Here is a 24,631-nt window from a genome sequence, read left to right as displayed (position 1 = left end):
AAACCAATTTTAAAATGTATGTAAATAAAATAAATATATACATTTAAATAAATAATACAAACAAACAAAATTTGACCCAAATAAATGTGTTGTGATGTTAGTGCACTTCCACAACCTATATATATATCAAAATAATAAATACAATATATCAACATTAGACCATAATAAATTAGATCAAATATGTTGAAGTGTATTGTCACAACCTACTGAAAACTCTTAAACATGTATTCAACATTTTGGTAAACTATATTCAACATATTCCATGCAGCACAATAATCGTTTATTCTTGGTTTCATTATTGTTGGAAGCCAAAATTGTAATTAAGAAAAATATAAATTTGATTAATCACCCAGCCCTAATGATAATATTGTAATATATTCCACCACAACAGAATTGTCATCATATGCTTTTTATTGGACTGAGTGTAAGAAATGAGTTTACATCTTCATTACATCAGAGCACAGACCTGCATTATGATCAACAAGTCATCTTCATATATTGTATGTCGTACAGGTGTAATGTGGATGTGCAGAGCTTTATATTGCTTTACTTGAAATACTGAAATGATTCCAGCATGTCGTGTGTGAACCTTAAAGCTACTGCTGAGTATTAACAACCACCACCTCCCCCGTTAATGTTAAGCTGTGTGGTTTCCCAGTCGAAAACATTTCCTCTTGGTACTGTCTTCCCAGAGAACATGTCTTGGATCATGCGGTCTGAGAGGACAGAGTCCCACATATTAATATCACCGATCTCCCCAACAAAACTCTGCTTGGCATCAAATGGACCCACGTAACTATCCAGATCTTGTCCGATGATAACCTTGCCTCCGGGTTGGACTGTGTGACCCTTCTTGAAAATTTTGGTCAAGCTTTTCCTCCCATCCATGAAGAGAGCGGCCGCACCTGAGCTGGAATCCCAGGTGACACACAGGTGGGTCTGCAGGGCACCGATGTCAGGGACTCGGAAAAATACAGGTTCATCCACCAGGTAAAAGGACAATCTAAACACACATATTCATAACAGTACAGAGGCTTTAACAATGCAACATTCAAATAACACACAGTTATTGTACTGTATTACCTTAATTGTGTGATCATATAAAACTATTTTTAATGTAATAACTCATGAATACATGTCAAAATTATTGGTAGCAGTAGTAATATAGTTGTTATGAGTATTAGCTAATTTTATTTCAGTTTCATTTGTAGTAGCAGTAGTATTGTAAGCAAAAGTAGATTAATCTTTGTAGTATCAGTACTTGTTGTAGTAGTGTCCTTCGTAGTAGCTGTAATAGCAGAAGTATTGTAAATAGCAGTTTAAGGCGGCCGCCTTAACAACACGTGCCTGCCGCCTTAACTAAGTCATCAAATGGCAACGCCAACCCTACCACCTTAGCTAACAAATGTTCTGCCTGAAACCCTGTACTTCGTAGTAGTAGAATAGTCTTTATTGTCGTGGTACATGTATAACGAAATTGGATGCAGTCCTATCAGTGCAAAACATCTGCATCACTGAGGCTTAAAACACCATCGATCCCACTGTGCACACAGCACAGCGTCTCCAACTCTCCACCAAGGAGAGAAGACGGCAAGTTCAAGACAAGACAAGTTCATGAAAGGTTGGTATCTATCTCGTGAACACCTTTACACAATCACACATTCACATTCACCAACCCGACTCTTAGCAAACAAGCGATTGCGCCTGCTTTAGAAAGTTAACTAGTCGCAAGTTTGCGGTAAAATGCAGTTGGGTTGTCGAAGTCAAAACACTATGTAGCAGCTGTGAATGAAATAAACGTATTATAAATAATGTTATGTCATTTTTTACTATTACACTGAATGTTTGCTGCTTCAATCCAGATGAGTATTGAAAAGTATTTTCCGCGACTGAAAAATGCACGTTTTGAGGATGAGGACCAGCCTGAACCGGAGGTATCAGTCTGAAACAGAGCTCAACAGTCCGACCAGTGTAAATAGTTATGTTATTAATTTGTTTACAATATTTTCAGGCTTCAACCAGTGAAAGACAGGGTCAGGGAGAGAAAGAGATAGATTCGTTAGGCATTGAAGTAGGAGAGGAGGACAGCATCCAGCTGCGTGTCCTCCTCAGTTTTTGACCCCCCCTCCTCCCCCAGTAAAATTGGTAGATCACTAAATATTGTCAAATGTTAAATTCAGAATATCGGCGTTTGGTTGTGTCTACCTACCTGCCGTCCAGCTCACGCCACACATTCAGCTCGTCAGCGCGTTGGGTCCGGTACGAAAACAGGATGATCTCGCGACTACCGGTGAGCTCTGTAGCCACGCGCATGCACAGAGTGAAAGCCCTCAGGTTCAGGGGCTTCAGAGGGACCATCTCCACATAACTGGTACTCGTCTCCGAGGGGAACACCAAGGACTTAATGCTCACACTCTCTGAGAGAAGAAAAACAAAAACATACAAGATATATTAGATGTGTTTATGTTCTAAATATATGTGCAATATGTGTATAATTCAGAAAAGAGTGGTTTTATTCAATTAGTTTTTAGGATGTTTTTTTTGTCTCATGTTTTTATATTTCTTATGTGTAAAAGCAACACAACTAAAGCCTAATTTCTATGCATCTTAATTGTCTGCACTTGTCAATGTAAATACTAACTTCTAATTAGGATTTTATTTCTTATGCACCTCATCTACTAGCAGCAGAGTTTCTGTCCAGCTACCGTTTAGCACTTTCTTGATTCATCAATCCTTTTGTCTAGAATGCAGAAAAAAATGAAGTTTCCAGACCCTATGGTCATGTCTTAAAATATCTTGTTTTATTCAACTTAAAGTCCAAAACTCCAAAATATTCACTTATTACTACTACTACTATAGAAAACTGTCAAACAGAAAAAACAATTGCATTTCAACTGGAAAGACAGATTTTTTTTCATCAACCTCTTGATTAATGGACTAATCGTTTTTGCTCTAGTTAAATTTGCAGACCAGTGCCCCTAAATTAAAAAACAAAACATTAAATGAATACTTTTTATTCAGGTATGCACATAAAGACAAGGGAAAAGAAAGATATACAATTACCGCCAAGGAGACGGCAACAAGGAACAGGACGGCATAAAGTCTCATTTTGTCTGAGCAAACCTGCAGAAAAAAAAAAAAAGATTTTACTCTTTAACTCATTCCACACATAATGCTATTTTAAAGTGCTCATATTATGCTTTTTGCCATAAGTACAGAACTGAAATATACCAAGCAAACAAATACGTCAATACACAAGAGATACCAAATAAAATTATGCTGATAACATATAGCACTCCCAATTACACCCTTTAACAGTACTCTGTACATTACAGAAACGTATACAGAACATACTACTACATGTACAATGTCTCTGCATGGCTACTGAGTGCCGCTCTTTCATCCATGATGTTGCGGTTAGCATTGCTAGAGGCTAGTGTGGCTAGCTTACTCTTCGTCATGTAATTAACTTCATTACTTCACAATGTGCGAACATACTGTGTTAAAATACTCTCCTCATTACATATACACATTCACATAACACTCTGTTAACCAATAACACATATTATAGGAGACTCATACCTGAAAAGGGGAGTAGTTGAATGAAAGATGCACGGACTCAAACTTTCCTCAGATCATATGTGTAATGAGAAGGCAACATGCACCACAATTTATAGCATGGTCTGGGTGAATTCTAGATTCTGATTGGCTGCAGGGTGTCCATAAAAAAGTGATATAGGACACCTACTAAAGGAGTTCCAGGGAAACTGACTGTTTACTGTTCTAAATGATTGACTTCAGCGGAGGCACTGATGAAAAATAAGATATCACAAACGTACTGTACTGTAACTGCTGCAACTGACAATAACAACTTTAACCATAAACTGTGATATAGCCTTCCATTAAAATATGAAAATGCCAAAATGACTCAATATGAACCCTCAACTGCTGTTACTCAACTGCTTGCTCTGACTTACCGGTAGGCTAATACGCATTAGGCTACTTTTACTTTTTGCTGTGACTTAGTTTGCCTGGGACCTTTTCAATGGAATTCCATTGCTGTGCAACAGCCCGGCCGTTTGACGTGTGTTTACAGGGTTTGGTGCGTTTGACAAAGTGCGGTGTGAAAGCAAACCAAACCAAATGAAAAATGCAACAGTGTTGCAGCTTCACCCCTGAATCGCACCTAGTCCACTTAACTACAGGTGTGAAAGCAACCTAATATTCTCTTACACTCTTTCTATCATTTCTTTGTCTGAATATTTTTGTTTTATAGAAAATGACGACCACAAATCCATTAGTAAATCAAAATAATGTGACTATTTCACGACCTGGCGTGAGACCGGGTTGGGTAAAGGGGGGGAGAGCTTAATGGGAGGACAAATGGATCCACATCAGCTTACCAAAACTGTGGAGAAATCACGTGGCTGTGGCTGTTCTTTCGGATTATCTGAAGTGTCATCAGCATATCCACCTTGTTCAATGGTCCATTAAAACTAAGTCAACATTTCGTTGTCAACATTAAGTCATTGAATTAACATCGGAATCTGTTGTTGATTCTAGATGATTTTGCATCCTGTTTTAATATTGAAACAATGTTGAAATCCTGTTCATAGATCAACAGAATTTCTATGGTATTTCAGTTATCAGGAATTTTGTAACAATGTTGAAAGTTCAACTGAACTAAGGATCAATGAGATTTCACTGGAATTTCAGTTGTTATTAAGCCATAGAAAATGATTGCTAGGCATACGGAAATGAAATGACCTAAATTAAGTAGCCTATAATGAATATCCTGCTTTATCTACAGCCAGGATGTTAAAATGTGATGGAACATTTGAAAGCTTGTATGCCTATAGCACATGTGTCAAACTCAAGGCCCGTGGGTCAAATCCGCCCTCGCAGATTATGATCCGCCCGCATATCAATTTTGGTTGACAATACATTTTGGCCCACCTACTTTTTGTCAGTTTTTCTGACGTTTTTGTCACTTTTGGCAACATTTTTGTAATTCTTTCTGATGTTTTTGCCACTTTTTCCAACATTTTTCTCAGTTTTTCTGACGTTTTTGTCACTTTTGGCTAAATTTTTGTAATTTGTTCTGATGTTTTCTTTTCACGATGGCTGAAGAACTTTCTCCTGACTTCTTTAGGACTTTATGTTGACCAAACTGTAAGTGAGAAGACTATATGACACATGCAATAATACAGTCAAATATATTTTACTTTTTCGACTAAATAAAAGGCCCTTGGTATGATTCTTGTTTCCCAGTGTGGCCCTTAGTAAAGTTGAGTTTGACACCCATGGCCTATAGCCTAGCCTAAAACACTGACCACACCACACTATTTAAGGTAAAAGCAAATGAATTGTATTAGCCTTCTTTCATTATTTGTCCTCTTTAGCCTATTTACAGTTCATGGTCCTCTGACGGCTGACTGGTTTGTGGTCCAGTCCCTCCTGCCCGTTCTGGCATAGCGCAGCCACTTTTGCACAGCCCGGGAAAAAGTAAATTGGGTGATGGCGGCTGTCCCCATCTGCTGTGTAAAAGCATCTAAAACAGAAAATACAAGCACAATGCAAATAATTTGCCTTTAAGTTAAACAGAACACCCACATATTTTGTATGCACACTTGGAAACAAATTCAGTAGCCTAGGATTTTTCAATGATCGGATATAAGGCAAATTGTCCAGTGTTGTAGGCTAGCCTATCATGTATTTCCTACATTCAAAGCACTTTTCAAAATTGCCCAAGAATATGTGCATGGGTTTATTCGAATTAAAGGGAGGCAAAAAGGATCAGCTTGCAGCGACACCTTTCGTAAGGAAAATTTCCGGGGCCAAGTGACTCGAAAAAAACTCATGTTTTTTGTTTTGTTCTGGCCGGGGTGGGGGAATAATGTCACGGTGACAGCAATGTAGACTAACAATGCAGCCTGGACTACTGACACACGCTGGCTGCCTGCTGCCTCCGGCTGTCTAACGAGTCACTTTGCCACCCAGTCAGTAGGCTAGGCTAAACTAGGAACTTTTGTATCGGACTGCCTAGAAAGATAGCAACACAGAACGCCGTTGCCATATGATTCATTTTGGATCTCAGTGAAATTAAATTTACTCTGGCTGGCACAAATGTTGGCATTTGTATCAATATCAGAAATTGTGGCTGTGACGATAGTGGCAGCTGTAACGAAAAGTGGCCAGGCAGGCTACACTGCTAGCGTTGGTGCCGGTGTTAACCGGCGGTTAAGAAGAAATAGCGGTGCTGTGTTAATAGATTTCACGACATACATGCTCCCCTAATGTATCTGCCTACTTAGCAATTGGTGTAATGGTAGGCGTACCATTTTTTTCATATTGTTTTTTATTTTGGATCAGATTCATTCGCGGTTTCTATGACGCTTTTCTGCATCTGTGAGACGTGCAACTTTGAGTCCTGTGAAGAGAAGACGCCCATCAGCTGCAGGAGTCTGTTAAACTCCATCAGGACAGAAACGGTAAGAACAGACGAGCTTTGTGCAGCTGTTGTATAGCTTGTTCTTTAATGTTACACTGTAAATAGTGTACAACATTTTAGTATTTAAGATAACTTTCATAGTCTGTTCTTGTGAAGTAGAAGCACTTCCTCCTCTGCAAAAATAAAGACTGTGTTTTGTAAAAATACAATGTTAAAATCACTGGGACTGTATGGAATAGCCACACTTTGATTGTTTTCTGTAATTTTAACCAGCCAATATTTATAATTCATCCTACATTGAAGTTATTTAAAAATACACAACATAAAGCGCATGGAGGAACAATGTCTGTGTTAGTTTTCAAAATGGCACGTGTCTGACTGGATTATCTTTGCTAATGCCACTTATTTATTAATGTTTTTCCTGTCTCACTGTCTTTATTTTATGATAGCAGAGTTGACTCACAGATGGAGGAATATCTGATAGAAGAGAATATAAACACCACCAGCACAATGAGCTCATCAGCAAAGGTAGGGCCACAATAAAACACATTTTTATTAAAATTAAGTACAAGTCCTGTTCATTTTTTCCTTTAGACAATGTTACCTGATTCACAGAAAATATCTGGTTGTTTGATTAAAAAAAGTGAAAGGTATAGGCCTGTGTACATAACTTTGAAGTTGACTTTAGTTATGACTCCCAAGGTGCATTTCTGTAAGAAACATCACTAAGCTTAAAATTCTGTTAAACACAATTTTAAAATTCTGGGTCAATTGTGGGTGAATTCAGCAGCTATAGTGCCATGTGTTGGTCTGAACTATACCGACAAATTGTTTTGAATTAGGTATCACTCTGAAGAATAATATCTACATTAAATACAAAAGAAATATGACTCATAAAAGGTATAGCAGTGGATATAAAGGAATGACATGATAAATCAATGGCAAGTATAGTAACAGTAAGTATAATACAACTATGACTAACAGACGGGCAGGCGTTTTTTTGCTATGAAAATGGTTTTTCGGGTGAATTAATTCCCTGCACCACAAAGGAGACAAAGCAAGTGTGTGTGTGTGTGTGTGTGTGTGTGTGTGTGTGTGTGTGTGTGTGTGTGAATGCAACTTCTACAGACAACTACTCGAGGCGGGTATATATATGGTTATGGCTGCAGCCTGGAGCGTCCCATGCTATGGTCCCATCCATAGACAGTATATAAGGCATAGATATAAGGTCCCATCGGTCCCATCCCATGTCATGCCGTTCGGTCTCATGCCGAGGCTGTCCAACGGTAAGTTCAGAGGGTCAAAAATACGAAATCGCGAATTATTTTCCAGATGGAGTCACCGGAGTCACGGGTAAGTTCGTCGTAACCATATACTGTCTATGGTCGTAACCACGTTTGTTGCAATCAATTTAAAAACGTTTAAACAGTGAAAGTAACAATTTTAGCCATATATACAGTTTGCTGATTGCTGGATGTTATTGTGTTGTGTCCCTGATGTTAACGAAACATTTGATGAAACCTGCATCAGTGTTGGTTGACATTTGTTAGCGAATATTAGCTAACGTTACCAAGAGCAATTTATGGTTGCAGACTTTGATGGTTTCTTTCTGTGATGTTGGAGATAATTTCTTAAAAGTCCACAAGAGAGCGCTAAAGTCCTTCAAGTTATCATAGTGTACCGCTACACTGTTATTTATTGTTTGTTACAACATCCAAGTTGCCATATCGTATATAATGAATATTTAGACGACTGTACTTTTCTGACCTTACTATGGGGACTTGTATTGTCTTTTAAACACTGTATTTCTTGAACTTTAAATATAATTCAACTGAAAAACCAATTTTAAAATGTATGTAAATAAAATAAATATATACATTTAAATAAATAATACAAACAAACAAAATTTGACCCAAATAAATGTGTTGTGATGTTAGTGCACTTCCAAAACCTATATATATATCAAAATCAAAATAAATACAATATATCAACATTAGACCATAATAAATTAGATCAAATATGTTGAAGTGTATTGTCACAACCTACTGAAAACTCTTAAACATGTATTCAACATTTTGGTAAACTATATTCAACATATTCCATGCAGCACAATAATCGTTTATTCTTGGTTTCATTATTGTTGGAAGCCAAAATTGTAATTAAGAAAAATATAAATTTGATTAATCACCCAGCCCTAATGATAATATTGTAATATATTCCACCACAACAGAATTGTCATCATATGCTTTTTATTGGACTGAGTGTAAGAAATGAGTTTACATCTTCATTACATCACAGAGCATTATGATCAACAAGTCATCTTCATATATTGTATGTCGTACAGGTGTAATGTGGATGTGCAGAGCTTTATATTGCTTTACTTGAAATACTGAAATGATTCCAGCATGTCGTGTGTGAACCTTAAAGCTACTGCTGAGTATTAACAACCACCACCTCCCGTTAATGTTAAGCTGTGTGGTTTCCCAGTCGAAAACATTTCCTCTTGGTACTGTCTTCCCAGAGAACATGTCTTGGATCATGCGGTCTGAGAGGACAGAGTCCCACATATTAATATCACCGATCTCCCCAACAAAACTCTGCTTGGCATCAAATGGACCCACGTAACTATCCAGATCTTGTCCGATGATAACCTTGCCTCCGGGTTGGACTGTGTGACCCTTCTTGAAAATTTTGGTCAAGCTTTTCCTCCCATCCATGAAGAGAGCGGCCGCACCTGAGCTGGAATCCCAGGTGACACACAGGTGGGTCTGCAGGGCACCGATGTCAGGGACTCGGAAAAAATACAGGTTCATCCACCAGGTAAAAGGACAATCTAAACACACATATTCATAACAGTACAGAGGCTTTAACAATGCAACATTCAAATAACACACAGTTATTGTACTGTATTACCTTAATTGTGTGATCATATAAAACTATTTTTAATGTAATAACTCATGAATACATGTCAAAATTATTGGTAGCAGTAGTAATATAGTTATGTTATGAGTATTAGCTAATTTTATTTCAGTTTCATTTGTAGTAGCAGTAGTATTGTAAGCAAAAGTAGATTAATCTTTGTAGTATCAGTACTTGTTGTAGTAGTGTCCTTCGTAGTAGCTGTAATAGCAGAAGTATTGTAAATAGCAGTTTAAGGCAGGGTTTAACAACACTTTGCCTGCCGCCTTAACTAAGTCATCAAATGGCAACGCCAACCCTACCACCTTAGCTAACAAATGTTCTGCCTGAAACCCTGTACTTGTAGTAGTAGAATAGTCTTTATTGTCGTGGTACATGTATAACGAAATTGGATGCAGTCCTATCAGTGCAAAACATCTGCATCACTGAGGCTTAAAACACCATCGATCCCACTGTGCACAAAAGTCACGTCTCCAACTCTCCACCAAGGAGAGAAGACGGCAAGTTCAAGACAAGACAAGTTCATGAAAGGTTGGTATCTATCTCGTGAACACCTTTACACAATCACACATTCACATTCACCAACCCGACTCTTAGGAAAACAATGCGATTGCGCCTGCTTTAAAAGTTAACTAGTCGCAAGTTTGCGGTAAAATGCAGTAAGTAGATCGAAGTCAAAACACTATGTAGCAGCTGTGAATGAAATAAACGTATTATAAATAATGTTATGTCATTTTTACTATTACACTGAATGTTTGCTGCTTCAATCCAGATGAGTATTGAAAAGTATTTTCCGCGACTGAAAAATGCACGTTTTGAGGATGAGGACCAGCCTGAACCGGAGGTATCAGTCTGAAACAGAGCTCAACAGTCCGACCAGTGTAAATAGTTATGTTATTAATTTGTTTACAATATTTTCAGGCTTCAACCAGTGAAAGACAGGGTCAGGGAGAGAAAGAGATAGATTCGTTAGGCATTGAAGTAGGAGAGGAGGACAGCATCCAGCTGCGTGTCCTCCTCAGTTTTTGACCCCCCCTCCTCCCCCAGTAAAATTGGTAGATCACTAAATATTGTCAAATGTTAAATTCAGAATATCGGCGTTTGGTTGTGTCTACCTACCTGCCGTCCAGCTCACGCCACACATTCAGCTCGTCAGCGCGTTGGGTCCGGTACGAAAACAGGATGATCTCGCGACTACCGGTGAGCTCTGTAGCCACGCGCATGCACAGAGTGAAAGCCCTCAGGTTCAGGGGCTTCAGAGGACCATCTCCACATAACTGGTACTCGTCTCCGAGGGGAACACCAAGGACTTAATGCTCACACTCTCTGAGAGAAGAAAAACAAAAACATACAAGATATATTAGATGTGTTTATGTTCTAAATATATGTGCAATATGTGTATAATTCAGAAAAGAGTGGTTTTATTCAATTAGTTTTAGGATGTTTTTTTTTTTTGTCTCATGTTTTTATATTTCTTATGTGTAAAAGCAACACAACTAAAGCCTAATTTCTATGCATCTTAATTGTCTGCACTTGTCAATGTAAATACTAACTTCTAATTAGGATTTTATTTCTTATGCACCTCATCTACTAGCAGCAGAGTTTCTGTCCAGCTACCGTTTAGCACTTTCTTGATTCATCAATCCTTTTGTCTAGAATGCAGAAAAAAATGAAGTTTCCAGACCCTATGGTCATGTCTTAAAATATCTTGTTTTATTCAACTTAAAGTCCAAAACTCCAAAATATTCACTTATTACTACTACTACTATAGAAAACTGTCAAACAGAAAAAACAATTGCATTTCAACTGGAAAGACAGATTTTTTTCATCAACCTCTTGATTAATGGACTAATCTTTTTTTTTTTTTTTGCTCTAGTTAAATTTGCAGACCAGTGCCCCTAAATTAAAAACAAAACATTAAATGTATACTTTTTATTCAGGTATGCACATAAAGACACAAGGGAAAAGAAAGATATACAATTACCGGCCAAGGAGACGGCAACAAGGAACAGGACGGCATAAAGTCTCATTTTGTCTGAGCAAACCTGCAGAAAAAAAGATTTTACTCTTTAACTCATTCCACACATAATGCTATTTTAAAGTGCTCATATTATGCTTTTTGCCATAAGTACAGAACTGAAATATACCAAGCAAACAAATACGTCAATACACAAGAGATACCAAATAAAATTATGCTGATAACATATAGCACTCCCAATTACACCCTTTAACAGTACTCTGTACATTACAGAAACGTATACAGAACATACTACTACATGTACAATGTCTCTGCATGGCTACTGAGTGCCGCTCTTTCATCCATGATGTTGCGGTTAGCATTGCTAGAGGCTAGTGTGGCTAGCTTACTCTTCGTCATGTAATTAACTTCATTACTTCACAATGTGCGAACATACTGTGTTAAAATACTCTCCTCATTACATATACACATTCACATAACACTCTGTTAACCAATAACACATATTATAGGAGACTCATACCTGAAAAGGGGAGTAGTTGAATGAAAGATGCACGGACTCAAACTTTCCTCAGATCATATGTGTAATGAGAAGGCAACATGCACCACAATTTATAGCATGGTCTGGGTGAATTCTAGATTCTGATTGGCTGCAGGGTGTCCATAAAAAAGTGATATAGGACACCTACTAAAGGAGTTCCAGGGAAACTGACTGTTTACTGTTCTAAATGATTGACTTCAGCGGAGGCACTGATGAAAAATAAGATATCACAAACGTACTGTACTGTAACTGCTGCAACTGACAATAACAACTTTAACCATAAACTGTGATATAGCCTTCCATTAAAATATGAAAATGCCAAAATGACTCAATATGAACCCTCAACTGCTGTTACTCAACTGCTTGCTCTGACTTACCGGTAGGCTAATACGCATTAGGCTACTTTTACTTTTTGCTGTGACTTAGTTTGCCTGGGACCTTTTCAATGGAATTCCATTGCTGTGCAACAGCCCGGCCGTTTGACGTGTGTTTACAGGGTTTGGTGCGTTTGACAAAGTGCGGTGTGAAAGCAAACCAAACCAAATGAAAAATGCAACAGTGTTGCAGCTTCACCCCTGAATCGCACCTAGTCCACTTAACTACAGGTGTGAAAGCAACCTAATATTCTCTTACACTCTTTCTATCATTTCTTTGTCTGAATATTTTTGTTTTATAGAAAATGACGACCACAAATCCATTAGTAAATCAAAATAATGTGACTATTTCACGACCTGGCGTGAGACCGGGTTGGGTAAAAGGGGAGAGCTTAATGGGAGGACAAATGGATCCACATCAGCTTACCAAAACTGTGGAGAAATCACGTGGCTGTGGCTGTTCTTTCGGATTATCTGAAGTGTCATCAGCATATCCACCTTGTTCAATGGTCCATTAAAACTAAGTCAACATTTCGTTGTCAACATTAAGTCATTGAATTAACATCGGAATCTGTTGTTGATTCTAGATGATTTTGCATCCTGTTTTAATATTGAAACAATGTTGAAATCCTGTTCATAGATCAACAGAATTTCTATGGTATTTCAGTTATCAGGAATTTTGTAACAATGTTGAAAGTTCAACTGAACTAAGGATCAATGAGATTTCACTGGAATTTCAGTTGTTATTAAGCCATAGAAAATGATTGCTAGGCATACGGAAATGAAATGACCTAAATTAAGTAGCCTATAATGAATATCCTGCTTTATCTACAGCCAGGATGTTAAAATGTGATGGAACATTTGAAAGCTTGTATGCCTATAGCACATGTGTCAAACTCAAGGCCCGCGGGTCAAATCCGCCCCTCGCAGATTATGATCCGCCCGCATATCAATTTTGGTTGACAATACATTTTGGCCCACCTACTTTTTGTCAGTTTTTCTGACGTTTTTGTCACTTTTGGCAACATTTTTGTAATTCTTTCTGATGTTTTTGCCACTTTTTCCAACATTTTTCTCAGTTTTTCTGACGTTTTTGTCACTTTTGGCGAAATTTTTGTAATTTGTTCTGATGTTTTCTTTTCTCGATGGCTGAAGAACTTTCTCCTGACTTCTTTAGGACTTTATGTTGACCAAACTGTAAGTGAGAAGACTATATGACACATGCAATAATACAGTCAAATATATTTTACTTTTTCGACTAAATAAAAGGCCCTTGGTATGATTCTTGTTTCCCAGTGTGGCCCTTAGTAAAGTTGAGTTTGACACCCATGGCCTATAGCCTAGCCTAAAACACTGACCACACCACACTATTTAAGGTAAAAGCAAATGAATTGTATTAGCCTTCTTTCATTATTTGTCCTCTTTAGCCTATTTACAGTTCATGGTCCTCTGACGGCTGACTGGTTTGTGGTCCAGTCCCTCCTGCCCGTTCTGGCATAGCGCAGCCACTTTTTGCACAGCCGGGAAAAAGTAAATTGGGTGATGGCGGCTGTCCCCATCTGCTGTGTAAAAGCATCTAAAACAGAAAATACAAGCACAATGCAAATAATTTGCCTTTAAGTTAAACAGAACACCCACATATTTTGTATGCACACTTGGAAACAAATTCAGTAGCCTAGGATTTTTCAATGATCGGATATAAGGCAAATTGTCCAGTGTTGTAGGCTAGCCTATCATGTATTTCCTACATTCAAAGCACTTTTCAAAATTGCCCAAGAATATGTGCATGGGTTTATTCGAATTAAAGGGAGGCAAAAAGGATCAGCTTGCAGCGACACCTTTCGTAAGGAAAATTTCCGGGGCCAAGTGACTCGAAAAAAACTCATGTTTTTTGTTTTGTTCTGGCCGGGGGGTGGGGGGAATAATGTCACGGTGACAGCAATGTAGACTAACAATGCAGCCTGGACTACTGACACACGCGGGCTGCCTGCTGCCTCCGGCTGTCTAACGAGTCACTTTGCCACCCAGTCAGTAGGCTAGGCTAAACTAGGAACTTTTGTATCGGACTGCCTAGAAAGATAGCAACACAGAACGCCGTTGCCATATGATTCATTTTGGATCTCAGTGAAATTAAATTTACTCTGGCTGGCACAAATGTTGGCATTTGTATCAATATCAGAAATTGTGGCTGTGACGATAGTGGCAGCTGTAACGAAAAGTGGCCAGGCAGGCTACACTGCTAGCGTTGGTGCCGGTGTTAACCGGCGGTTAAGAAGAAATAGCGGTGCTGTGTTAATAGATTTCACGACATACATGCTCCCCTAATGTATCTGCCTACTTAGCAATTGGTGTAATGGTAGGCGTACCATTTTTTTCATATTGTTTTTTATTTTGGATCAGATTCATTCGCGGTTTCTATGACGCTTTTCTGCATCTGTGAGACGTGCAACTTTGAGTCCTGTGAAGAGAAGACGCCCATCAGCTGCAGGAGTCTGTTAAACTCCATCAGGACAGAAACGGTAAGAACAGACGAGCTTTGTGCAGCTGTTGTATAGCTTGTTCTTTAATGTTACACTGTAAATAGTGTACAACATTTTAGTATTTAAGATAACTTTCATAGTCTGTTCTTGTGAAGTAGAAGCACTTCCTCCTCTGCAAAAATAAAGACTGTGTTTTGTAAAAATACAATGTTAAAATCACTGGGACTGTATGGAATAGCCACACTTTGATTGTTTTCTGTAATTTTAACCAGCCAATATTTATAATTCATCCTACATTGAAGTTATTTAAAAATACACAACATAAAGCTTTATGGAGGAACAATGTCTGTGTTAGTTTTCAAAATGGCACGTGTCTGACTGGATTATCTTTGCTAATGCCACTTATTTATTAATGTTTTTCCTGTCTCACTGTCTTTATTTTATGATAGCAGAGTTGACTCACAGATGGAGGAATATCTGATAGAAGAGAATATAAACACCACCAGCACAATGAGCTCATCAGCAAAGGTAGGGCCACAATAAAACACATTTTTATTAAAATTAAGTACAAGTCCTGTTCATTTTTTCCTTTAGACAATGTTACCTGATTCACAGAAAATATCTGGTTGTTTGATTAAAAAAAGTGAAAGGTATAGGCCTGTGTACATAACTTTGAAGTTGACTTTAGTTATGACTCCCAAGGTGCATTTCTGTAAGAAACATCACTAAGCTTAAAATTCTGTTAAACACAATTTTAAAATTCTGGGTCAATTGTGGGTGAATTCAGCAGCTATAGTGCCATGTGTTGGTCTGAACTATACCGACAAATTGTTTTGAATTAGGTATCACTCTGAAGAATAATATCTACATTAAATACAAAAGAAATATGACTCATAAAAGGTATAGCAGTGGATATAAAGGAATGACATGATAAATCAATGGCAAGTATAGTAACAGTAAGTATAATACAACTATGACTAACAGACGGGCAGGCGTTTTTTTTGCTATGAAAATGGTTTTTCGGGTGAATTAATTCCCTGCACCACAAAGGAGACAAAGCAAGTGTGTGTGTGTGTGTGTGTGTGTGTGTGTGTGTGTGTGTGTGTGTGAATGCAACTTCTACAGACAACTACTCGAGGCGGGTATATATATGGTTATGGCTGCAGCCTGGAGCGTCCCATGCTATGGTCCCATCCATAGACAGTATATAAGGCATAGATATAAGGTCCCATCGGTCCCATCCCATGTCATGCCGTTCGGTCTCATGCCGAGGCTGTCCAACGGTAAGTTCAGAGGGTCAAAAATACGAAATCGCGAATTATTTTCCAGATGGAGTCACCGGAGTCACGGGTAAGTTCGTCGTAACCATATACTGTCTATGGTCGTAACCACGTTTGTTGCAATCAATTTAAAAACGTTTAAACAGTGAAAGTAACAATTTTAGCCATATATACAGTTTGCTGATTGCTGGATGTTATTGTGTTGTGTCCCTGATGTTAACGAAACATTTGATGAAACCTGCATCAGTGTTGGTTGACATTTGTTAGCGAATATTAGCTAACGTTACCAAGAGCAATTTATGGTTGCAGACTTTGATGGTTTCTTTCTGTGATGTTGGAGATAATTTCTTAAAAGTCCACAAGAGAGCGCTAAAGTCCTTCAAGTTATCATAGTGTACCGCTACACTGTTATTTATTGTTTGTTACAACATCCAAGTTGCCATATCGTATATAATGAATATTTAGACGACTGTACTTTTCTGACCTTACTATGGGGGACTTGTATTGTCTTTTAAACACTGTATTTCTTGAACTTTAAATATAATTCAACTGAAAAACCAATTTTAAAATGTATGTAAATAAAATAAATATATACATTTAAATAAATAATACAAACAAACAAAATTTGACCCAAATAAATGTGTTGTGATGTTAGTGCACTTCCACAACCTACTGAAAACTCCTAAAATATATTTTTAATATATCAAAATAATAAATACAATATATCAACATTAGACCACAATAAATTAGATCAAATATGTTGAAGTGTACTGTCACAACCTACTGAAAACTCTTAAACATGTATTCAACATTTTTGTAAACTATATTCAACATATTCCATGCAGCACAATAATCGTTTATTCTTGGTTTCATTATTGTTGGAAGCCAAAATTGTAATTAAGAAAAATATAAATTTGATTAATCACCCAGCCCTAATGATAATATTGTAATATATTCCACCACAACAGAATTGCCATTTTCCAGTCGAAAACATTTCCTGTTGGTACTGTCTTCCCAGAGAACATGTCTTGGATCATGCGGTCTGAGAGGACAGAGTCCCACATATTAATATCACCGATCTCCCCAACAAAACTCTGGCTGGCATCAAATGAACCCACGTAACTATCCAGATCTTGTCCGATGATAACCTTGCCTCCGGGTTGGACTGTGTGACCCTTCTTGTAAATTTTGGTCAAGCTTTTCCTCCCATCCATGAAGAGAGCGGCCGCACCTGAGCTGGAATCCCAGGTGACACACAGGTGGGTCTGCAGGGCACCGATGTCAGGGACTCGGAATAAAACCCCTTCTCCCGCCAGGTAAAAGGACAATCTAAACACACATATTCATAACAGTACAGAGGCTTTAACAATGCAACATTCAAATAACACACAGTTATTGTACTGTATTACCTTAATTGTGTGATCATATAAAACTATTTTTAATGTAATAACTCATGAATACATGTCAAAATTATTGGTAGCAGTAGTAATATTGTTGTTATGAGTATTAGCTAATTTTATTTCAGTTGTTTCATTTGTAGTAGCAGTAGTATTGTAAGCAAAAGTAGATTATTCTTTGTAGTAGCAGTACTTGTTGTAGTAGTGTTCTTCGTAGTAGCTGTAGTAGCAGAAGTATTATAAGTAGCAGTTGTAGTACTTCAGGGTTTCCCGCAGCACTTTGCAGTTAAGGCTGCCGCCTTACTTAAGTCATCAAATGGCAACGCCAACCCTACCACCTTAGCTAACAAATTTTCTGCCTGAAACCCTGTACTTGCTAGTAGTAGAATAGTCTTTATTGTCGTGGTACATGTATAACGAAATTGGATGCAGTCCTATCAGTGCAAAACATCTGCAAAAGTGCAAAGCAGGTGAATAAATAAATATAAAAGAGCCTTTAAAAGTCACTATTAAAATACATCAAAGTGGCAGTTTAAAAAAAAAAGAAAAAAGATCCATCCTTAAAAATTAGCATTAAGTACGTATTAAGTTATTGCTTTTGGAAAAGAATGTTCTGATTCAGTTGTTTTTGATTTAATAGTCCTGAAACGTATATCGCATATTGTTCTACTAGTACAATAAGTAGATAGTAAAACTTGTTAGTGTTGTTGTAACTGTAATGTTCCATCAAAACAAGTTCCTTCCAGAGGCTATTTTGAGGCTATTTTGCTATTATACTTTTCAGTAGGCCCTATAGGGGACTGAAAAAGGTACGTGTTGAGGATGAGGACCAGCCTGAACCGAAGGTATCAGTCTGAAACAGAGCTCAACAGTCCGACCAGTGTAAATAGTTATGTTATTAATTTGTTTACAATATTTTCAGGCTTCAACCAGTGAAAGACAGGGTCAGGGAGAGAAAGAGATAGATTCGTTAGGCATTGAAGTAGGAGAGGAGGACAGCATCCAGCTGCGTGTCCTCCTCAGTTTTTGACCCCCCCTCCTCCCCCAGTAAAATTGGTAGATCACTAAATATTGTCAAATGTTAAATTCAGAATATCGGCGTTTGGTTGTGTCTACCTACCTGCCGTCCAGCTCACGCCACACATTCAGCTCGTCAGCGCGTTGGGTCCGGTACGCAAACAGGATGATCTCACGTTTACCAGTGAGCTCTGTAGCCACGCGCATGCACAGAGTGAAAGCCCTCAGGTTCAGGGGCTTCAGAGGGACCATCTCCACATAACTGGTACTCGTCTCCGAGGGGAACACCAAGGACTTAATGCTCACACTCTCTGAGAGAAGAAAAACAAAAACATACAAGATATATTAGATGTGTTTATGTTCTAAATATATGTGCAATATGTGTATAATTCAGAAAAGAGTGGTTTTAGTCAATTAGTTTTTAGGATGTTTTTTTTGTCTCATGTTTTTATATTTCTTATGTGTAAAAGCAACACAACTAAAGCCTAATTTCTATGCATCTTAATTGTCTGCACTTGTCAATGTAAATACTAACTTCTAATTAGGATTTTATTTCTTATGCACCTCATCTACTAGCAGCAGAGTTTCTGTCCAGCTACCGTTTAGCACTTTCTTGATTCATCAATCCTTTTGTCTAGAATGCAGAAAAAAATGAAGTTTCCAGACCCTATGGTCATGTCTTAAAATATCTTGTTTTATTCAACTTAAAGTCCAAAACTCCAAAATATTCACTTATTACTACTACTACTATAGAAAACTGTCAAACAGAAAAAACAATTGCATTTCAACTGGAAAGACAGATTTTTTTAAAACCATTTTTAAACCATTTATTTTCTATTCATCAACCTCTTGATTAATGGACTAATCTTTTTTTTTTTTTTTTTTTTTGCTCTAGTTAAATTTGCAGACCAGTGCCCCTAAATTAAAAACAAAACATTAAATGTATACTTTTTATTCAGGTATGCACATAAAGACACAAGGGAAAAGAAAGTTATACAATTACCGGCCAAGGAGATGGCAACAAGGAACAGGACGGCATAAAGTCTCATTTTGTCTGAGCAAACCTGCAGAAAAAAAGATTTTACTCTTTAACTCATTCCACACATAATGCTATTTTAAAGTGCTCATATTATGCTTTTTGCCATAAGTACAGAACTGAAATATACCAAGCAAACAAATACGTCAATACACAAGAGATACCAAATAAAATTATGCTGATAACATATAGCCTAGCACTCCCAATTACACCCTTTAACAGTACTCTGTACATTACAGAAACGTATACAGAACATACTACTACATGTACAATGTCTCTGCATGGCTACTGAGTGCCGCTCTTTCATCCATGATGTTGCGGTTAGCATTGCTAGAGGCTAGTGTGGCTAGCTTACTCTTCGTCATGTAATTAACTTCATTACTTCACAATGTGCGAACATACTGTGTTAAAATACTCTCCTCATTACATATACACATTCACATAACACTCTGTTAACCAATAACACATATTATAGGAGACTCATACCTGAAAAGGGGAGTAGTTGAATGAAAGATGCACGGACTCAAACTTTCCTCAGATCATATGTGTAATGAGAAGGCAACATGCACCACAATTTATAGCATGGTCTGGGTGAATTCTAGATTCTGATTGGCTGCAGGGTGTCCATAAAAAAGTGATATAGGACACCTACTAAAGGAGTTCCAGGGAAACTGACTGTTTACTGTTCTAAATGATTGACTTCAGCGGAGGCACTGATGAAAAATAAGATATCACAAACGTACTGTACTGTAACTGCTGCAACTGACAATAACAACTTTAACCATAAACTGTGATATAGCCTTCCATTAAAATATGAAAATGCCAAAATGACTCAATATGAACCCTCAACTGCTGTTACTCAACTGCTTGCTCTGACTTACCGGTAGGCTAATACGCATTAGGCTACTTTTACTTTTTTTTGCTGTGACTTAGTTTGCCTGGGACCTTTTCAATGGAATTCCATTGCTGTGCAACAGCCCGGCCGTTTGGCGTGTGTTTACAGGGTTTGGTGCGTTTGACAAAGTGCGGTGTGAAAGCAAACCAAACCAAATGAAAAATGCAACAGTGTTGCAGCTTCACCCCTGAATCGCACCTAGTCCACTTAACTACAGGTGTGAAAGCAACCTAATATTCTCTTACACTCTTTCTATCATTTCTTTGTCTGAATATTTTTGTTTTATAGAAAATAGCGACCACAAATCCATTAGTAAATCAAAATAATGTGACTATTTCACGACCTGGCGTGAGACCGGGTTGGGTAAAGGGGGGGAGAGCTTAATGGGAGGACAAATGGATCCACATCAGCTTACCAAAACTGTGGAGAAATCACGTGGCTGTGGCTGTTCTTTCGGATTATCTGAAGTGTCATCAGCATAGCCACCTTGTTCAATGGTCCATTAAAACTAAGTCAACATTTCGTTGTCAACATTAAGTCATTGGATTAACATCGGAATCTGTTGTTGATTCTAGATGATTTTGCATCCTGTTTTAATATTGAAACAATGTTGAAATCCTGTTCATAGATCAACAGAATTTCTATGGTATTTCAGTTATCAGGAATTTTGTAACAATGTTGAAAGTTCAACTGAACTAAGGATCAATGAGATTTCACTGGAATTTCAGTTGTTATTAAGCCATAGAAAATGATTGCTAGGCATACGGAAATGAAATGACCTAAATTAAGTAGCCTATAATGAATATCCTGCTTTATCTACAGCCAGGATGTTAAAATGTGATGGAACATTTGAAAGCTTGTATGCCTATAGCACATGTGTCAAACTCAAGGCCCGCGGGTCAAATCCGGCCCCTCGCAGATTATGATCCGGCCCGCATATCAATTTTGGTTGACAATACATTTTGGCCCACCTACTTTTTGTCAGTTTTTCTGACGTTTTTGTCACTTTTGGCAACATTTTTGTAATTCTTTCTGATGTTTTTGCCACTTTTTCCAACATTTTTCTCAGTTTTTCTGACGTTTTTGTCACTTTTGGCGAAATTTTTGTAATTTGTTCTGATGTTTTCTTTTCTACGATGGCTGAAGAACTTTCTCCTGACTTCTTTAGGACTTTATGTTGACCAAACTGTAAGTGAGAAGACTATATGACACATGCAATAATACAGTCAAATATATTTTACTTTTTCGACTAAATAAAAGGCCCTTGGTATGATTCTTGTTTCCCAGTGTGGCCCTTAGTAAAGTTGAGTTTGACACCCATGGCCTATAGCCTAGCCTAAAACACTGACCACACCACACTATTTAAGGTAAAAGCAAATGAATTGTATTAGCCTTCTTTCATTATTTGTCCTCTTTAGCCTATTTACAGTTCATGGTCCTCTGACGGCTGACTGGTTTGTGGTCCAGTCCCTCCTGCCCGTTCTGGCATAGCGCAGCCACTTTTGCACAGCCCGGGAAAAAGTAAATTGGGTGATGGCGGCTGTCCCCATCTGCTGTGTAAAAGCATCTAAAACAGAAAATACAAGCACAATGCAAATAATTTGCCTTTAAGTTAAACAGAACACCCACATATTTTGTATGCACACTTGGAAACAAATTCAGTAGCCTAGGATTTTTCAATGATCGGATATAAGGCAAATTGTCCAGTGTTGTAGGCTAGCCTATCATGTATTTCCTACATTCAAAGCACTTTTCAAAATTGCCCAAGAATATGTGCATGGGTTTATTCGAATTAAAGGGAGGCAAAAGGATCAGCTTGCAGCGACACCTTTCAGAAGGAAAATTTCCGGGGCCAAGTGACTCGAAAAAAACTCATGTTTTTTGTTTTGTTCTGGCCGGGGGGTGGGGGGAATAATGTCACGGTGACAGCAATGTAGACTAACAATGCAGCCTGGACTACTGACACACGCGGGCTGCCTGCTGCCTCCGGCTGTCTAACGAGTCACTTTGCCACCCAGTCAGTAGGCTAGGCTAAACTAGGAACTTTTGTATCGGACTGCCTAGCAAGATAGCAACACAGAACGCCGTTGCCATATGATTCATTTTGGATCTCAGTGAAATTAAATTTACTCTGGCTGGCACAAATGTTGGCATTTGTATCAATATCAGAAATTGTGGCTGTGACGATAGTGGCAGCTGTAACGAAAAGTGGCCAGGCAGGCTACACTGCTAGCGTTGGTGCCGGTGTTAACCGGCACCCGCTTCGAATGTTATCATTGGATTGAATGTAACGCCCATTCAATCCAATGATAACATTCGAAGCGGGTGCACTGGCAGAACCCCCCAGGCTAAAACAATGTTGCAGACCGGCGCATAGAGGTCTTCTAAAAGAGCCAGATCTGCCATTGCTGATAAGTGATCAACTGATGACTTCTCCTTCTCCTGTTAAACTGATTATATGCTGCACCGCAAGTCCACACTGACTCGAGAACTTGCGTACACGAGTTCAGACCAGACGTGAGATTTGATCGCAGCCTACGCTCACGTCGAAATTGATAAATGCCGAGCTTTGCGTAGGAATCGGCGTACGCCCGTCGTACGCCTGTTTTAGGTCGTACGCACGTTTCATAAATGAGGGCCACTATGTGTAAATGTACTTGACTTCATGTTACTTCATCTGTTACTGTTTTGACTTCTGTTACAATTGAGAGACCAAAATACAACATTAGCTAACCTAAGATGTTTACAGTTAACTATCTCCTATATTGGTTTATAAGGTTATAGCACAAAAGAAAGTGACAATTTTACATTAGGCTACATTAAGGTTTTGTTAAACCTGATCATGATGAAAATGGATCATCTGGCAAGACCTTATGTGTTAAAGCAGCTCATGATAAAGTTTTAGTCACAAATCAACCATTTAGATAACGTTATAGCTGTAGCATCGTCTTACATCTACTGTACATTACCTATTGAAACCAATACATGTCTTACTGTGATGGTTGGAGTCCGGTTGGAGTTTGTGTTGGCTCTGTCTCTCTCTGTGTCCCCCCCTCCCCTCCTGCCTGTGCCAGCCAGCTGATTGCCCACACCTGCTCGCCTCCTCATTACCACTCCTCCCGACATACACCTGCCAGTCATCAACTACAATCAAACGCAATATATAAACCCCGGATTGACTCACCATCTTCGCCTGATCGTTGCTCCTGTCTCCTCTGTGACACATGACTCAAGCTCCTGAATATTGTGGTTTCCTGCCTGTGCTTTTGTAATCTGTTTTCTGTCTTCTCATTTCAGTTACTATCTTCCCAGTCACTCTGCCTCCAGTCAGCTGGCTTCTCCCTCCAGTCCCTCCCTCGCGGTTTCCTGCACCAGCCTGCCTCAGCTCTCGCCTCCCCGCGCTTCAGTGCTTCCCCTTCGGATCTCTCAGCCCCGGTCTCCCCGTGCCCTCGGAGCTCCCTCACTGCTCCCCGTTCCGGTCCCCGCGCCTATGCTTTCCTCCCCGGCATCCACCTCCCCACTTCCCCATTCAATCCCCCACTTTTCCTAATAAAATAACTGTTAGTGAGCTCTGCATTTGGGTCCGTGTTGTCCTAACCATAACACTTATTATTTTATAAACAGCCCTACAACATGCACTTTTAGTCTCATACTGATATAAATTAGTTAAACAGCCACAATGCCTTGCATTTCTCCCTCCCATAACTACACACACACACACACACACACACACACACGCGGCTAGCAATCATTTTCTATGGTTTAATAACTGAAATTCCACTGAAGTCACATTGATTCTTAGTTCGGTTGAAATTTCAACATTGTTTCAATATTCCTGATAACTGAAATGCCATTGAAATTCTGTTGATCTATGGACAGGATTTCAGTGTTGTTTCAATATTAAAACAGGGTGCAAAAGAGTTCGATGTTATTCAATGACTTAATGTTGACAATGGAATGTTGATTTAAGATAGTTTCAATGACTTTTTGCTATCTGGGTTAGACCTTTGTCCAAGGTGGATATGCATGGGCCAGTTGTTCAAAGGTAAACTCATCGGATTTTGGTTATCGGATTGGATCAAATCCAGTTATTCAGTTGTTCAGTTGTCCAGTTGTTCAAAACATTTAATCTGGATCAAAATTATCCGGATTTGGAAATCCCATTTTTTGCTATCCAGGATCAGGTAATCTGTCTTACTTTTATGCCGGTTTTTCAAAGCAACATTGGATTGGATCACCCTTATCCAGATAGACAGTTTTCAAGAT

At 38.5% G+C, this 24,631-nt stretch overlaps 1 protein-coding gene, 2 long non-coding RNA genes and 1 pseudogene across 4 annotated transcripts; 1 reads left to right on the top strand and 3 right to left on the bottom strand.

Moving 5' to 3' along the window:
* Positions 1-609: 609 nt before the first annotated feature.
* LOC114570189 (pentraxin fusion protein-like) lies at positions 610-2,728 on the bottom strand. Its single transcript, XM_028600444.1, has 3 exons — positions 2,716-2,728; positions 2,210-2,417; positions 610-1,003 (listed from the first exon to the last, which is right to left on the bottom strand). The coding sequence occupies exons 1-3, from the start codon at positions 2,726-2,728 to the stop codon at positions 610-612; spliced, it is 615 nt and encodes a 204-aa protein (XP_028456245.1).
* Positions 2,729-6,891: 4,163 nt separating this feature from the next.
* Positions 6,892-12,574, bottom strand: LOC114570188 (pentraxin fusion protein-like; annotated as a pseudogene).
* Positions 12,575-13,831: 1,257 nt separating this feature from the next.
* Positions 13,832-23,890, top strand: LOC114569745 (uncharacterized). Of its 2 annotated transcripts, none has more exons than XR_003694420.1 (5): positions 13,832-14,779; positions 15,193-15,268; positions 15,866-16,023; positions 17,039-17,336; positions 23,663-23,890. It is a non-coding gene; the product is annotated as an uncharacterized LOC114569745 (long non-coding RNA). The 2 variants fall into 2 exon arrangements; XR_003694421.1 differs by having other exon boundaries at positions 15,190-15,268.
* On the bottom strand, positions 21,727-23,765 carry LOC114569744 (uncharacterized). The gene is made up of 2 exons (XR_003694419.1): positions 23,360-23,765; positions 21,727-21,932 (listed from the first exon to the last, which is right to left on the bottom strand). It is a non-coding gene; the product is annotated as an uncharacterized LOC114569744 (long non-coding RNA).
* Positions 23,891-24,631: the final 741 nt, after the last annotated feature.

This window comes from Perca flavescens, chromosome 15 (genome assembly GCF_004354835.1).
Source record: "Perca flavescens isolate YP-PL-M2 chromosome 15, PFLA_1.0, whole genome shotgun sequence".
NCBI lineage: Eukaryota > Metazoa > Chordata > Actinopteri > Perciformes > Percidae > Perca > Perca flavescens.
The sequence above is the reverse complement of the archived record's forward strand: the minus strand, read 5'-3'. Positions and strand labels throughout refer to the sequence as shown.

Bases quoted from the DNA above. Each gene is read 5' to 3' on its own strand.
- LOC114570189 (XM_028600444.1), bottom strand. The intron at 1,004-2,209 runs GTAGGTAGACAC...ATGTGTGTTTAG, and splicing joins TGGCGTGAGCTGGACGGCAG to ATTGTCCTTTTACCTGGTGG.